The sequence below is a fragment of the Nipponia nippon genome, unplaced genomic scaffold (assembly GCF_047370975.1).
Source record: "Nipponia nippon isolate SJK-2023a ecotype South Korea unplaced genomic scaffold, ASM4737097v1 scaffold_1, whole genome shotgun sequence".
Classification (NCBI taxonomy): domain Eukaryota; kingdom Metazoa; phylum Chordata; class Aves; order Pelecaniformes; family Threskiornithidae; genus Nipponia; species Nipponia nippon.
In genome coordinates, this window is record NW_028262290.1 from 119310192 (window position 1) to 119326166 (window position 15975).

At 47.1% G+C, this 15975-nt stretch overlaps 2 protein-coding genes across 19 annotated transcripts in view; one reads left to right on the plus strand and one right to left on the minus strand.

Annotated features, from left to right (window-relative positions):
- TMEM108 (transmembrane protein 108) overlaps positions 1–15975 on the minus strand; it is a 201852-nt gene that overhangs the window by 2059 nt on the left and 183818 nt on the right. For 5 of the 9 annotated variants that reach the window (XM_087769685.1, XM_087769675.1, XM_087769702.1 and 2 more), the window contains one exon: positions 8839–9951. The exons of 2 other annotated variants lie outside the window; for them this stretch is intronic. In XM_087769685.1, the coding sequence (XP_087625811.1) occupies positions 8839–9951 (1113 nt within the window). Of the gene's footprint in view, positions 1–456; positions 1583–8838; positions 9952–15975 lie in introns of those variants that run through there. 2 more of the 9 variants (XM_087769720.1, XM_087769712.1) reach the window with 1 other exon arrangement.
- Positions 1–15975, plus strand: part of LOC148057588 (uncharacterized) — a 35016-nt gene that overhangs the window by 1689 nt on the left and 17352 nt on the right. Inside the window, exon 3 of one of the 10 annotated variants that reach the window (XR_015707409.1) lies at positions 11034–15963. The exons of 6 other annotated variants lie outside the window; for them this stretch is intronic. The gene's annotated coding sequence lies outside the window, so the exon portion shown is untranslated. Of the gene's footprint in view, positions 1–2617; positions 8802–10720; positions 15964–15975 lie in introns of those variants that run through there. 3 more of the 10 variants (XR_015707391.1, XR_015707396.1, XR_015707397.1) reach the window with 3 other exon arrangements.

The following is a 15975-nucleotide window of genomic DNA, read 5'->3' on the forward strand; positions in this document are numbered from 1 at the left end:
GGGCTGGCGACCTTCATTCATACCATTCAGTCTCAGTCAGATCCAGCTCTCTCCTAGCAAACCCCACACAATTAAGTCAGAATCTGGGCCAAGCAGATGAGGCTTTGGCCTTGGCAGGATATGCGGTTTTTACTTTCTTTTTGATGTGAGTTTATAATCTTCAAGATGGGGCTGCCTGCCTAATGAAAAGCTTTGGTGTTGTAACTGATGGCATTTTAATACCTAAGCAGGGATTTATAGACCCTCAAGGACAGAGGGCAGTCCCCAGGGACTGAGAAGGATGCCTCTGCCCAGATCTTTTCTGCTTCTAGCGTGTTCAGACGCTGCAGCGATGAGCACATTAGCAAATGAGACACCTGTCCCAGACTCAAATACCAAATTCACAAGCTTGTAGTTGCACATCTTCACTACCAAAAGCTTCTGCCCTGAACTGCCGCTGATCCCTGCCTCTGTCACCTGTCCATAACTTGGATTTTGGGTACTTTGTGACCATGCTCCAAAACACCAGCGACTGGCCAGGGGAAGAGATGGGCTCCTGAGCGGGATGAGACGGTGATGAGGTGGCGTGGAGATCCCCTCCGGCATCTCTCGCACGTAGCTTATGCTTCCAGGGTAGCATCAACCCCAGAGCCGGGGTTTTCCTGCCTTTCTCCATCAGCTGTATCAGGATGTGGGATCTACTGATAAGTGTAATCTGTTCCCCACACTTGCCTGGGCGTTGGTGGTGCCTGAGCCTGGCTTTTTTTCTTATCTGTGGAGCACACTTGAGCTTCTGCAATCTGAAAAATTTGAGCTTAAAGTAGAGCAGTTAGGCAAGACGAAGTGACCAGCCAGTGAAACTTGTTGATAAAATTGTCTGGTCTCAAGGCCACTGGTACCGGACGACAGAGATGCCACGGTAACGCTCCTGCAGCCGGTGGGCTGAACACAAAGCTGGTCAAGTATTATTTTCTGGAATTGCTTTCAGTTTAGTCATCACTGTTGCAATTCTACGAAATTGGCAATTTTACGAAAGCCAGGCAAACCCACTGTAACGAACTTACTGCTCCCGCCGGTCCTTGCTCAGGCAGAAGCTGAGGCGTCTACGAGGGTTTATTCAGAGGAGTAATGCATAAGCTCTGTGCACTTATCTTATACCTGTGGAATTAATTGACCACTTGTGCTTGTAATCTACCTGATTTATACAGTCAGACAGGTAGCTGGATGTGTACTTACTTTGATTTGTACCTGTGAAATAGGGAATGCCCTGCTGTAAATTCACTCCATTATTTCTAAACCCCTCATGGTAGAAAAGGAGAGAGAAAATATTCATGAAGCAGAAAAACATATTATTTTCTAAGCCACAGCCAAAATTATTTATTAGAATTATAGCCCAGAGGAAAGAAAAGACTGCAGAGGGGTCAAAGCTGCTTTGTAAGTTTTGACAAACATTGCAGCTACCCATATGCCATGGGTCTAATTTCTTATCCCATCTACTCCCATAAAATGGCAATACAAAAGTGCAAGGCTAGAGCTCTATTTAAAACAAAAGAAAAAGCTACTATGAAAAAAAATTAATGGGTTTGAGTTCAGGCAGTTTATGTGTCACTCACAGGGAAAGGTGAGCTTATGCTACAAATCGTCTTCCGAAACTAATTGAAAAACCTCCTGCACTGTTCCTGCACGTTTCAGAAAAGCAGGTCGTCATCAAACTTCCTTATCTTTGACTCATGTTGCTCCACTCTTTCTATCACCACTAACTTCGTTTGCTGACAGCCCGACAGCACAACTCCTGCTGGTGTGCCCGTAGGCAGGCACCCTGTGGGGGCCACCAGCACTGCTCTCCATCTTTGCTCCCTACTTTGCTGCTACCCTCTCCGTGTCCCAGCCCAGCTGGCAGGCTCGATAAGATTAGAAATTGAAGCAGGACCTACATTTAGTCCTCCCTACTGCTGGCGAGAGCCAAGAGACCTTGGAGCTTGTTGGTACTCCAGCAACAAGCGCTCCCTAAGGCACAGAGCATTTTTGAAGGTGCCTAAGGATACGAGAGCCCCAGTAAAGCCAACTCTATCGCTGTGCAAATATTTTGAAAGCCTGAGGTTTTACAGCTTATAAAATGTTGTAGCTGCTGACAGAGAAGTATCGAATTTGGGTTTTAGGGGCTGGAAAGCTGGTGACACTGAGTCGAGAGAGATCTCTGCTTCTTCCAGCAGGAAACGGCCTTGCCGCCTGCAGATATGGTTGCTATATAGCAATAATGCTCTCTCTCCCTTAATTACACTCTGGGCCTCCAACCTTAGTGCCCACACAAGCAAATGGCTGGAAGACCGTGGAAAATGGGTTCCTGAGCTTTCTCGAATATAACACATTTTAGCAGAAGGCTGTCTACCTAAGCTGCCCCAATTCAAAGCAGAAGAGACCTGATTTAAGAGGGAGAGAAAGGACAGCAGGGCTGCAATGGGGCTCTTCCCCCTTCATCTCCTATTAACTAACTACCCTTTTGGGGCATATTTTAGTGAAATTAATGTAGCTAACATAGGACCACTCACTTCCAGAACAATAGTAGGAACAGGGTACAGCTTTACTGATATTCTTAGATATCTATTTGCTCCCATGATTAAAATTATGTGTATTACAGGAAAAACCCTTTCCAGACAGACAGTTGCGATGGCCAGCAAGGACATATTAAGTGGATGAAATACACAGAAGGCAGAGGTGGTTTGGAAGGGAGAAATGACAATAACAACAACAACAGAGCTGAAGAGAGAAACGGCTGCTGCAGTACCCTGCTTGTCTTTCCTGGCGTATTACGTGATGTCCTCATAAGGACAAGAAAGTGCTGTTGTTCAGCGCTGCCAGGTACCACCTCTGTTTCAGAGATGGGCCAGCCCTTTGGGCAGAAAAAGGGTTAACTCTTTTCTGGTTTTCAAACACTCACCTGGATGCTTTCTGGGAGTCAGAAAAGTTAAACCGACTTTTCCCTTTGCCTCCTCCATGTTGAAGTCAATAGCGAGTGCCACGAGAGGGACACTTCAGCGGTGTCCCTGTGTCAGCCTGAAGCTCCCCGTACAGGGATCACGATACGTGTTAGGAAATACCCGGGGTCTCTGCAATTTTGTGGACACCAGAGGTTCAGGGAGCTCAGAAGCGTTTCTAACCTGTATCCCTTCCCCTGCTGCTAGTCCGGAGGGAGAAAAGTCAACCCACGCGTTCAGGGGCTAAGAGCTGCCGATGAGTTCCCGCTCTGACGCTGGCCTCTTTCTGGCCCTAAGGCAAATTATGTCTGCGTTATCTGTCCCCCCAGCCATGAAACAGGACATACGACATCCCACACACGGGAGAAATGAGATTCTCACAGATTTACAGGTTGCTAGGCTGGTGGGAACATGTCCATCATCTACCCTCACCTGCACAACACCTGCACACCAGGAGACTTTCACCTGTTAACTTAACCATAAGCTGTATTTAAGGTACAGCACATCGCATAGGAAAATACCCAGCTTCATTTAAGGACATGGAGTGATCGGATATCCATCCCATTCCCACAAAGTTTGTTTCAATACTTAATTTCCATTGTGGGGACATGTTTACATTCCCCTTGTCGTCTAAATAGCTCCAGCTTTATCTACCACTTCCTCAATCTCCTCTTGCCTTTTTTATTAAAACCTTCCACTATGCTATCAGAAACATCCCCCATATATGTGGGCTTCGGCCTCTGCTTGGACTACAGGATGACACAAGTAGAGTTATGTTGCATTTCTCAGCTCTTCAATCATTCGCATAGCTCTTTTCTAATCTTCCAATCTTTTTTTAAAAACATAAACCACCAGGATTATATACCATATGCAATACTGGCCTCATAAATGCAGTGTAATGAGATCATACCAGCCCCCTACAGTTTCCCGGTAGTCTTCTGTCTTTTCTTTCAACTCACTTAAATACTTTACCGCTCTTATAAAGCCGCATACCTCCTTCCCCTACTCACCAGCTCCCACATAAAACACGATGTTCACAGGCCTGAACGTTGCAAGCACTTGTAAAACAGGAGATATTCAGACCGAAGGATATTAATTTACTTCTCCCTGTGACTGCAGATCATAATATAAACTAATTTTCTACAGAACCCTTGCCTCAATGACTAAAATAGTGTTTTTTCCGTATTTCTTTCAATTTCCCTCATTTACTGTGGCCGTCTATAGCGGTACAGCTTTAGCTGTAATACAGGTATCACGATGGGTTTGGTTATTGACCACAGCTGCTTACATCTGGAGACAGGAGGCTCTTCTCCAGGTCAGTCTGAGCTCACACCTGGGGATTAGACTCAGGGCTTGGGATCTCTCTCGCCTCAGACCAGGAAGCAAACTTTCGTAGGTTTTGCGATGGAGAAAGTGGGTGAGAGAATTTTGGAACGTGTCCCAGTGCATGAAATTTGAGCTAAGTGGGGTTAGGTCCGAGGCAATCCTTCATATATTCTTTGAGTTCTGCTGATGCCTGCGTTCGGAGGCTCAGCCTTCCTCTCGTGTTTTCCCGTGTCAGCAGAACTGACTGAATGAATTGACTTCTGTGCATCTGATTTGCAAGTTTCTGTTCTTCCACGTTTTATCGTGTCATTCTGTAATTACAGAGACGTAAGTACTGGAAGCCCAAGGACTGGGACAGTGGGTTTTAAAATGAGTTCATCTTGTGTCTTGTTCTGCATTGCAGAGACAGGCACCCACACACGTACAAATGCACGTGCACAAAAATGTTCAAGGCTGCCTGAAGGACACCACAAAACCAACTCCAACTGTGACATGCGGGAAATACTGATATCAGTGTTATACGTGACTTTGCTTTTCTGGGAACACAGTGATACAGAATCCTTCATTTTTGCAGCCCTCAAATGGCATTAGCAACATTACCCCCATTATTTATACCACGAGACTGAGGTACCAAATGGTGAAATGATTTCCCCAGGTTCACACAGCATACGTGGCTCGCACATTTCTATTCAAAGCATTACTTTTCCAGCTAGCATTTTAAAGGATTTCAGTGGGACTCAGAAACTTACGCATCCTTAAAGAAATATGTACTGTAAGGACGGGGAGGCTAAATCCCATCTCTTATTTCAGCAGGCGAGCTCCTGAGGCCCAGGTCTTCAGGCTAGTGCTATAGCCAGTGAGCCACGCTACCAGCACGGCTGGCGGGACCTGCCAGTCCTCAGTGGGGCTCAGATGCCAGGGCACAGTGATGCTGAACAGACCCTCTGCTGCTTCCTACTCTTAGGTGCAAATCCCCACAGCAGGAATGGGCCAGCGAGGAGCCCCGGCAGGGTCTTTCCAGTGCGAGGAGAAGTGCAGCATCCCCGGCACTTCTTCCGGTGAGGGGATGAGGAGCCAAGGGCTCCTGTGGTCACTCTCTAGCGGGTCACTTCCCTGCTATGGAAGTTAAAATGCCCACAGGTTTTCATTTAACAGGTGCCTGTCAATAAAAGGTGTGACAGCGAGCAGCGCGTGGGGCCCTACTGCGCCATGCATCGGAGAGGGACAGATGTGTCTCTGCAGCATCGTGGTGCGCTTTCCCTTCCAAGAATTTCGGGCAGCACAAGCTGTGCCCAGGAGCCCTCGGAGAAGGACGGCTTTTCCAGCCTCCTCGCCACCCCTCGTGCAGGGGAGGGATTATGGGGAAAGGCACAAGGGCTCCTGGCAGAGGAGAGATGCGCTGGCAACTGTGCAGCTCCACAAGGGCTCTGGAAACAGCCCGGAGGTCGGCGAGCTGGCTCCGGGGCACTCCTCATTAGCAGGAGGAGGGAGCCGAGTTAATTAGATTCCTGCAGCCCTGCAGCCATGCACAGGCTCCAGTTGCCTCTCCTCACCTCCTTCCACTTCTTCCCAGTGTGTGTTGCTAACTTCCCTGCCTCAGGGCTGCCTCTGCCCCTGGTGCAGGGCCTTACCCTTTCTCACAGGTGTCTCAGCCGCAGCTCAGGGCTTGCTCTCCCCCTCGGTGGGTCTGGCCAGCAACCTCGAAGGTGCCAGCCTGAGCACAGAGCCGCCAGCCCGCAGCTCAGGGGCAGCAATAATCTCCCATGACAGGAGTCCTCAGTGACTTTCTCTGTGGCTTGTTCCCTCCTAAGGCAGCTCAGATATTTAAGAGCATGGGGCTGAGTCTCAGCATAGGAGATACCTCCACCTTTCAGCATCCCAAGGCAGGAGCAGGACAGTGTTTTCTCAGTCCATGCCCACAACAGCTGTGAGGGCCTCTCACCGAAAACATTTTCACCCCTTGAAGATGAAATGAAATGCAGATGGCTGTACTCTTCATTCGCCTCTTAGCATCAGCCCCCTCTAGACCAGAAGTGATGAGCAGATGCCAGCGTGGGGCCTTCTGGCCTCAGCTGCAGGCGCCTGTGCCCGGGAGGTGGCGACAGTCCCCTTCGCACACCGCACGCCCCAGACCGCACACTGTACACCGCACACTGTACACTGCACACTGTACACCGCACACCGCACACTGTACACTGCACACCGTACACTGCACACCCGTGCCTGAAGATACAGAGATGCCTGAGGGTCAGGAAATAAAGTGCCCCTCCGGTGTGCAGCGCAGAGGGGAGCCACAACTGATACACGTGCATCTGGGTAAAAGTGCTTTAGGTTGTTATAGCTTATTTTTCTTCTCCTATAGGAATAACCTATGCCTGTACAGCAGCGTTTATCATAGCATAGTTTAAGCAGCATAACTTTTGGATGAAAGCAATTCCCTAGGCACTGTCAGCCAAGATCCAAAAAAATCCCATTTAAATGCCTGCCTGCCATTCATTTCAACTCTGAAATACGTCTGAGGATCCCAAGATTTTAAAAGGAGAGTCTTCAGACCATCCTCAGAAATCTGGTCCTGAAAGCAGGACTTAAATATCTGAATCATTTAAACACTCAGTTGTATTAGAGCTGGTATAGATAATTTTCAAAATAGCATTTGCCTTTTTAAAAGGTGCAGCTTACAAATACAAGAAACAGAATAGGCACAGTCATATGAACACATACTGTCATGGCACACGTGATAAGAAGAAAAGTTTAAACACCACTATTTAATGAATAGTGGGTTAGAAGTCCTGCCAACAGACTATTCACATTATTATTATTCATAATAATAACTATCATTAGTTATTAGCTCATATATGGCACACTGCAGGCAGAGACATACACCAGTTTACACACTGCTTATGTTTCCTGTGATTGTGTTGTATGGTATTATATTTTGTGTTTTGTGTTTGGACGCTTTCTATCCGTATCAGCTTTCTTTCTGAATATTGGCCCAAAACATAATGCTTGGAAGAATTTATTTGATCTTCTGTTTCTACTGATTGATAGACAAGGCACTGTTCATCAGATCATCAAATATTGCTGCTTCTCATCATGTGCTTGCTATATCCCAGTTTCTCCTCTCCATCTTTCACAGAAGTATGTACGCACACTTCTGCTTTGGTTTCTCTTTATTTTGATTGTCCATTTTTTAGGTTTAAGCTTTGTTCTCACTTGTGGTTTTAACCACGTTGGCAATAGCAGAACCCATGGTCCCAGAGGTACAAGTCTAACAGATATGCTGAGCCAACCCAATAATTTGCAGCCGCTGGAAGGATTAGCACGGCTCCCTCTCCAGGTGTGCATATTCCTGCAGCCTCATCCGCTCCATGTCTCCTGCTCATCCGACCCCGCGGGGAGCTGATTCAGCTCACGGGGTGGACAGAAAGTAACAAAGAGCAAAGTGAATATTTTTTTGACCACTTTAGCAACCTGAAAGTGTCCCAGGGAGGTGTCAGGTGAGGCCCAGGCAGAAGGAGAGGGGCAGGATGAGGTGGCTGTGCCTCGGAGAGGGCAGGAGGGAGCAGCACTGTCCTTTTTGGCAGGAGTAAGCTGTGTGCGAGACTGGCTTGGTCAGCTCATCTAGCCTTGTCCTCAGTACAGCTCGTAGCTGTAAATAACAGAATTAATGCTCAATGTTGTTGGCTGCTACCCTTTTATGTTTCCTCAGGCAGCAAAGGCTGGGAAATTTTTGGTTTTGTTTCACTTGAGACAGATCAGCGTAATCACACCCCGCGACAGTGAAACCCCAGAGAATATGTTGTCCCACTTTGCTGACGTAACCCAGCTAAGGAGGGGACACCCCGGCATCCACTCACAAGCTTTCTCACAATTTCTCATGTGTTTTTTGTAACTGAGTCAAATGAGGAGACCCTAAGCCAGCTCTGGGAACCCACCCTGCCCTGGTCCCGCAGGTGGCTGACTCCTGGTGTCTGAAGGCCAGGATTTCAAACTCTTCCTGCTCCCTCAGCAGCTGCAAAGTTGGAATTAAAATGGAGGAAACCAGCACTTTGATTATCAGACTTTAAAATCTGATAGTTCACAAACTGCCTGCAATGAAATATTTTATTGTGCTGGAAAACTAGTGTTTCCTAAGGTATTCATCATTACAACTGTCATTAATCCTTTGGGTTAGCAGTGGGCTTTTTAAATCCAATTCCAGGGCAGCATATAGTGGTTCCTAGATTAAAGACTTGTACAATTTTTGCTTACCAGCTTAAACACCTTGAAGTAAAGCTGCTTCACCTTCTAGAGTTGTTCAGCCTTGTGTTACACCCTCAGATGGAGGGCCCAAAAAGACTGATTTCTAATAGCAACAGAGCAAGTATGCGTTGAGTGTAAACATTTTAGCCCTGCATTTTAAAGCTAAGCACTTCGGTCAGTGAATGTGATCTCTGTCTAGTGATTGCTTCTCATCCATCTCAAGCCGCCCTGCCTTTGTTAGCTCTCTACCTGGTCCTTGAATCATGGGCTGAATTTTAAGGAAAGAGAAAGCAAAGTAAAGCAGCAATTAACTTACAACATGAGGATATAGGTACGCTGATAGCCAGAATGATCCAGGCAATGTCCATCTTGCTGAGACAGATGGTTGCTCTGTGCTGGGGTTTGTCCCCCTCGGTGACATGGGAGATGTTTCCTTGCACCCCGGGTTTCCAGGTCCCGGCAGGAACCAGTCTGTTTAGGAAGTTCCCGGTGGCGGTGGAGCCAGCCGTGGAAATGGAGCTGGACAACCTCGTGGCAGGCGCTGCGGAGAGAGCACTGCCCAGCAAGGTCGCGTTAGTCACCACGCCGTGCTGCGTTGGAGAGGGTCCCTTGGGGTCTCCCGCTGCTGGGGAGGAGACGCTGATGTCAAAACTGGTCTGAACCGAGTGACCCGCTGCTGCTGTTGCAGATCCAGGGCCAGCAAACAGAGGGACATTTGTACTGAGATTCAAGGTTACCCAAGAGTTGTTTTTGCTCAGCATATCCCATACACCATAGCGGGTGGGTTTAAAAGGCACCGACACTGCTTCAGGATCAGTTGATGGTCCAGCAGTTGTGGTGGCAAAATCTGCCTCCTGCACCACTACCTCGGCCCCGTCCCCTCGCTCTGCTTCCCTAAGGCTTCCCGAGGTGTTGCGGTGGGGAGGAGGGTCTGAGTGTGTAGTTCTTGCCAGCCCCGTGCCATTCGGATCGCTGGACGCTGCAGTCTGGGACTGAAACGGGTGGTCTGTGAAAGGGCTCCTCAGGGTAGGGAAGGGAGAGTGCAGGGTCGTCTTTAGGTAAGGCTCTGAGGACTCTGTGAAGTTGCCTTTGAAAACCTGGAATATTTTCCCCTTGGGGCGAGTCTGTCCCGCGTACAAAGCACTCTGGTTGTATAAACGATATGTTTCCTTTTCGCCGACGCGAGGGCCGCTTGCTTGCTTTTGCCCGGTGGAAGGGGCTTTCTCCGCCAGGCTGCTGGGATGGGGAATGGCACGAGCGGACGTGGGAAGGGGCTCTGCCGCGTGGCGGTCTTTGTGGCGAGGTGTTGTTCCCATGGCTGTGATAGTGGTAGTGTCCATCGGGAAGCCCTGAGAGGAGGAGACAGTGGGAGACAGTACCTGAACAGAAAACACCAGCTCTTCTGTCAGTGCCAAGATCAGTAGAACACCTGGAGGAAAAAATACAGGGAGAGGGTGAGACAGCAGGGAGGGACCAGCAGACAGGGAACGACACAGCTTGTGTGTCTGGCAGGAAGGAATACCTTCCACGTTCTGCAGAAGGACAGAAGAGCTAGCGTCCAACTTTGTCGGCTTCTCTGGGAAAGTAGGAAGAGAAAGGGAAATCCGCAAGGGCTGCGGTGGCCCTGTGGCCGTGGGAGTGGGGAGGTGGGAACGGGAATGTTGCAGGGAATCTCTGTGGCAAAGGGAGAGAGGAGCTTGCAGTATGGACTCAGGACAGTGCTTTAAAGTGCCATAGGCAGGTGATTTCCCCGTAGAAGCTACAAAGCGTCCTACTCTTTAGGGGTAGAAACAAAAGATGTTTTCATTTTTCTTTTGGCCAGGAGGCCTCCAGATGAATGTCCGCATCATTATGGGGAACCTTATTCCGCTCATTCTTTTGGCTGCAAAATCCTAAATTTGGCTGCCTCCAGCCTTGGATGCCATTAAGCAATCTGTTTTTTGAGAGAGCAGCTGCTTAGCCCTTGCTGAAAATTAGGTCAAGAAGGGATGTCTGATGAGAGGGCTTCCTGGGTTATATATGCTGTTCTTTACTTAGCAACTTTGGAAAATCTAGTCACTTATTTTAGAGTATGAGATGTGGAAAATCTCCAAATGTTAAAAATGAAAAGAAAACGTAGCTATCACAGCGATTTTAAAAAGCCCCATGATTATTAGGGGTCTGACTCAATCTAACACAACTGCCCTTTGCACCCATAGACAAATGTTTGGTTGTAACCTGTTCCGTGCTCACATGTGCTGTGGGATTGGATTGTGTGAAATTTGCCTCCCGCCACCCTCTGTAGTGCACGTCGTTTCATGAGGTGCCAGATTCACACTGCTGGGAACATCAATTCTTCCATTTATTCCTAGTCCAGATAATGGACGTGGGCAGCTGCAGTAGCATAAGTCTCCCCGGGATGCAGGGCTAATACACCGTGAGTTAGCGTGACCTACGGGGACCACATCAATCACACGTCACCATTTCCATATGTTGAAGCTGTCGAGTGTAATGTGGATCTCTGCCCACTAGGAAGCACACGGAATAAATCCATTTTGCACAGTCCACTGAGCATCATCAGATGACACCATTAGCACGGTGCTAGCGTGAATTTCAACCAGCGGTGTCAAGGTGAAAAATGTTGTCGCAGTCTTAACAAATCAGGGAGATGAGTTCGTCAAAGCTGCAGAACTCCAAACTGGGTAATGATCACCTTCCAGCCAAGAGTGTGGAGCACCTTCCTGCCCCCTTCTCCACCCTTCCCAGGCTTGCCAGCTTTCTCCGTGAATGTTGTTATGCCATTTAGTTCTACCGTACTTGGGAATACCTGTTATGGGCACCAGCAGAAAAGGAAGACAGGGACTTGGGAAAATGTGGACACCTCTGATTAGGTGTCCACTGGGCCCTAGGGCTCTGTTTCACGTTGGGCAGATGCAAATGTAATGAAATGTGTTTATCCTGAATCCTGCGCATCATTCGCACCCATTCTCAAGCAGTGCAATAATGTAGCAAAAACTCACCGAAGGAGCAGTACCTATTCCTCTCACCCAGCTAAATGCTCTACTTTGATCGCTAACCATCATTTCTGAACCAGAACAGGGCAGAGCTCTGCAACCAACAAAATTCAGCTCATCTTGCCCCCAGCAGTCTCCTGTTACTTCGCAGAGTATCCAGAAGATGAAAACACTGACTGGATAATCTAGTGAGAGTCAATTACAAGCACTGCACTTTCCACTGCCTGATGCTAAAATTAGCTCATATATTTTTTTATTTCTGAAACAAATATCTCTGCCAAATAAACCATCGTCTGGGATACTGCTTGCCAGGTCCTAGCCAGCTGCAGACAATATGCTCTTAGCAGAACACCTAGTCAAAGAAAAAAAAACATTCTGTACACTGAGATGCAACCAGGAGAGCAGATCGGGCTACACTCGTGGAGCATCACTCTTGGAAATGAAAGGCAGGAGTTATCTTCACATTTTTGGCAGCACTTATTCTGAGGTCAAGGTCAAAGCAGATATTCTAGTGTCCATATGGCTAATATTTCATGCCAAGACAAGTTGCTGCCACGGAACAAATTCAAAGAGGAAAGGATGACGATTTATTTTGGATTTGGTGTGTGGAGATAATGTTTCAGGAAACTTTAGGCCTGCTGTTCTGAGCACACAAGATAAAGTGCACTGGCAGATCCTATGAGATACTAGATTACAATGGTTGTAATGCCTGCTAAAATTTTTGGATGTTCTTTGTGTAACTACATTCTCTCACGCCTCACGCGCAGAAAAGCATCTCTGTTGGGTTAATGTTTTTCTCCAGGATATTCCTTAAGGAATAAGGAATTGTCAGCTTTTCTGCATATTGTGCCCTGGGGTTAGAAACCCTGATCTTTGGCTAAAAACCTACCCAATATCCATCTCCATTTCTTGAAATACTGATAAATCAGAAGCTTGCTGCTATGAAGATTTATAATCTCTCTGGGGCAGTCTGTTGTGGTAGCAGGTCACCACACATCAGGCGCGGGAAGCCAGAAGCTAGTACCTTTAGGTGGCTTGTAAAGTATGAATAATTATTCAAAGGAAATACTACATCAAAGTAATTTATCTGACAATAAACCCCATGACATTTGGCTGTCTCAGGCTGTGTCAGTCAGGTTTTGCTCATCTGCTAGACTCCCTTTAACAGCCTCTGCAGAGCCACCGTGGACCCATAAGCTACAGCTTCTTAGGAGTTTTTTTCTTCTGCTTGAATGGACCACAGTAACTCCTTCAGTGACAACCAGAGCTAATCTGTGCCCCTAACTACTGAAAAATATTCAGCTTAGTAGATCATTGTAAAAATAGCCAGTGCTGTATATTTAGGGAGAAGCAGCTGATAAGAAGGACTTCACAGTAGGCTTTGCTGCCCTTTTAAGTAGAATTAATTGGCTTTATAATTAATCAACAGCCAACTGGACAGCAAAAGTAAAGCTGGAATCAGTATTTTCAGACGCTCTGCATCATCACCTAAGCACGCTCTGGCTGGATTTGCGGTGACCTGATTGCCCAGAGCTCCCGCTTACTTTTCTATCACTTGAGAATATGCAATGTCTTACAAAGTGGGACTCTGAATGAAGTCCCTGATATTAGACTGCCCTGTTTGGCAACTTTGGCTTAAGCCTAGGAAAATGATATTCTGAATTTCTCTACTAAGGCACAGGAGGCATTTGTCACAGAAATGGACTTAACCAACCCCTTCAAATTTCTTCCCTTCCCAACCTCTGTCTCTGCTTCACATATGCACCCGTACTGAGAAAAGGGCCACGGTGGGTACGCCGCCAATCGTCCCCCGGTGCCTCAGCTTACCCTCAATCAGACTGCCACTGAAAGGAAACCTTCTGGTTGCTATCAAGTTGTTTTGATATCCCAGGTGAGATGGTACCTAGCAGATGCTCTTGGTCAGTTCAAAGCACAGTCCTGCAGCTCTTTGCCAAAATCTTTCCATTTTGGCAGCCTAAGACTCTTAGGACTGATCTTACAGCACGAGCCCTTTGGAGTAAGGACTGGCAGTCCTTACTGTCTGCTGGCATAATGGTAATATAGACTGATGTAAGCACATTATAGCACATAATAAATTATATTTTCAAAGGTCAGTTCACACCATTAAGTTTTTTTCGTAAGGGGCCATTTCTAAGGTATAGGAGCTCACGCTCAGAAGGGGTCAAGCTCGTTTGGCTTTTAAATGCTGTGTGTCAAATTCCCACTTTTGGAGTCTAATTTTATGACTACATTAAAACCATTCAACCCTAATGAGAAGGCTGATTGACCTGACGTCTCTGTGGTGTGAACTGTGTCATCCTGTGGTCTTGCATAGTGCACCAAGAAGGGAATATTAAGTACAAAATGAGATAACTCAAGGATGAAGCACAGCAGAGTGACAGCAGAGTGTACACAGAGGGTGCCGACGTGCATTTAGCCATAAAAACTCCTTCCTGACAACATGGTGCAATGGTTCAAATCTCAACAGGATCTCCCTGCAGTGCTTCTTCCCATCATACGCTCACATGAGGAGTCCAGAAATGGTGTGTATAGTTGTGTACGTGAAGAAAATAAGGAGTTCCTTTACAGGAATGCTTTAAAAGACTGAGGTTGATGTCCTCAGTGAGTCTCAGAAAAGTCAAGGGTTAGGAATATTTTGCTTTCCCAGACTATGAAATCCGCAGGGTCCTACCGTTTGGGAACTTCCTCATGATCCTTTTATTTGCACGCAGGAGGCAGAACTGCCTCCCTCCAAACCAGAAAAACAAGGCGTTTTGGGCCCCAGTTCTTTGACTGTTTTATCTCAGGACCTCGGGAGCCCCCGCTAGGACCCAGTGTCCTGGCATAGGACAACATTAGAAGGCTCCATTTAGGAGTTAACATCGCCTGGTGCTGCACGGGACACTTCGTGGGCACTTCGAGAACAGCCTTTTTGCATGACACGGCAGAGCAGGCGTGCGGCTGTCGAGTCAGCTCACGCGTTCAGCCTCCCCGCGGCACCCCCTTTGAACAACACAAACTTACGTAACTTCTGATCTAAAGCCTGTGGAAAGGTTCCCAATGACTTTAGCGGGCTTTGGACCGAGTCCTAATTGCCAGAGATACAGTGGAAACTTTTGAGCTGCACATTCACATTTTCTACAGCAAATGAATATGCACAACGAGCTCAGTCTGGCGTTTGACCCCTTCTGGCCTCTGCTACCTCGGACCTTGCAGCAAGACAAACAGAGCCACTCTGAGCAGTACTTGGCAAACATTTTTGCTCTAGGAAGCCGGGAAGAGCTTTTTGTGCAGAGACCTACTGCTGGACTCATTATTTCAGACTGCCGTGGGCAAAGGAAGCAAAGGGAGCCGTCCTACAAAGGACCCATTATCTACAGACCCAGGGCCTGGGTGCACATGGGCAGCGTACGGGATGCTGAAGCCTCCCCGTGCTTCTAACAGTCTTGACTCACTAATAGCAAGAGAAGGTTGTGCAAAGCCTGTTCAAAGCAATGGCAATGTTATTGTTGTAACGAAAGCTTTCTTCACAACGCTATTAACTTCTTGCGTGCCTCTCAGCAAACCTAAAACGTTACAGGGAGCAAAATGAATCCTTAAGAGATGGAAACTGTGCAGAAAGTATCTATTATTACTTTTGTTACGGTCATTTTTGTTATGGTCATTTCTTTGTAATCTGTCAAAGCAATATGATTTTCACTCACAATAAAGCAGCCTTTGTACAAACAAAGAGTTAAGCAAATTTCATCTCCATGATTGGTGGCAGAACTGAGGGAAGAAAAAGTAGGTTACTCTGCACAGAAGATTTCTCTTCCCTGCCTGTCTATCAGTGGCTGTCATGCCAGAACTCTCCAATATTAACTTACAAGTTATTGTCTGTGTTCCCTTGTAAGTATTAGACAGGGTGATCAACCCAAACTTCAGTACACAAGGTATTTGGTAAAATGCAGGGAATGAGACACCCAGAGCAACACGTCTATTTGCAGTAACATAAAACAGCATCATCAGAAGCTCTGGAAATCACATGTACAAACACAAATAAAGCAGTACTCGCCGACACTGCCTGTGCAACAACAGTAATGGTAGCTACAGTTTTCATGTGGCAAGATGTCCCGGTCCTTTAACAATATAAAAACCTTGCAGAACACTATTATTGCCTCTAAGATGCACTAAGTCTCATCGCAGACTTAGAGAGAGTGAGCCTGTAAATCAAAACTCCGTTCTGGTCCTCCGGGGAGTTAAACAATGGGGGATACAAATAGGACAGTGTCGTGTAGTCACAGAGCAGGCAGCTCCCAATTCATTCTCACACTGCACTAGAGACTCACAGATGCTATGGGAGTAGGTGCTTTAGAAATGCTTCAGATCCCCTATTCAGCTAAATATATACAGACATCCGAGCTGCTGAACCTTGTGAAAAGGCTTACTGACAATCTAGGACAACAGTAATTACTGAGAGG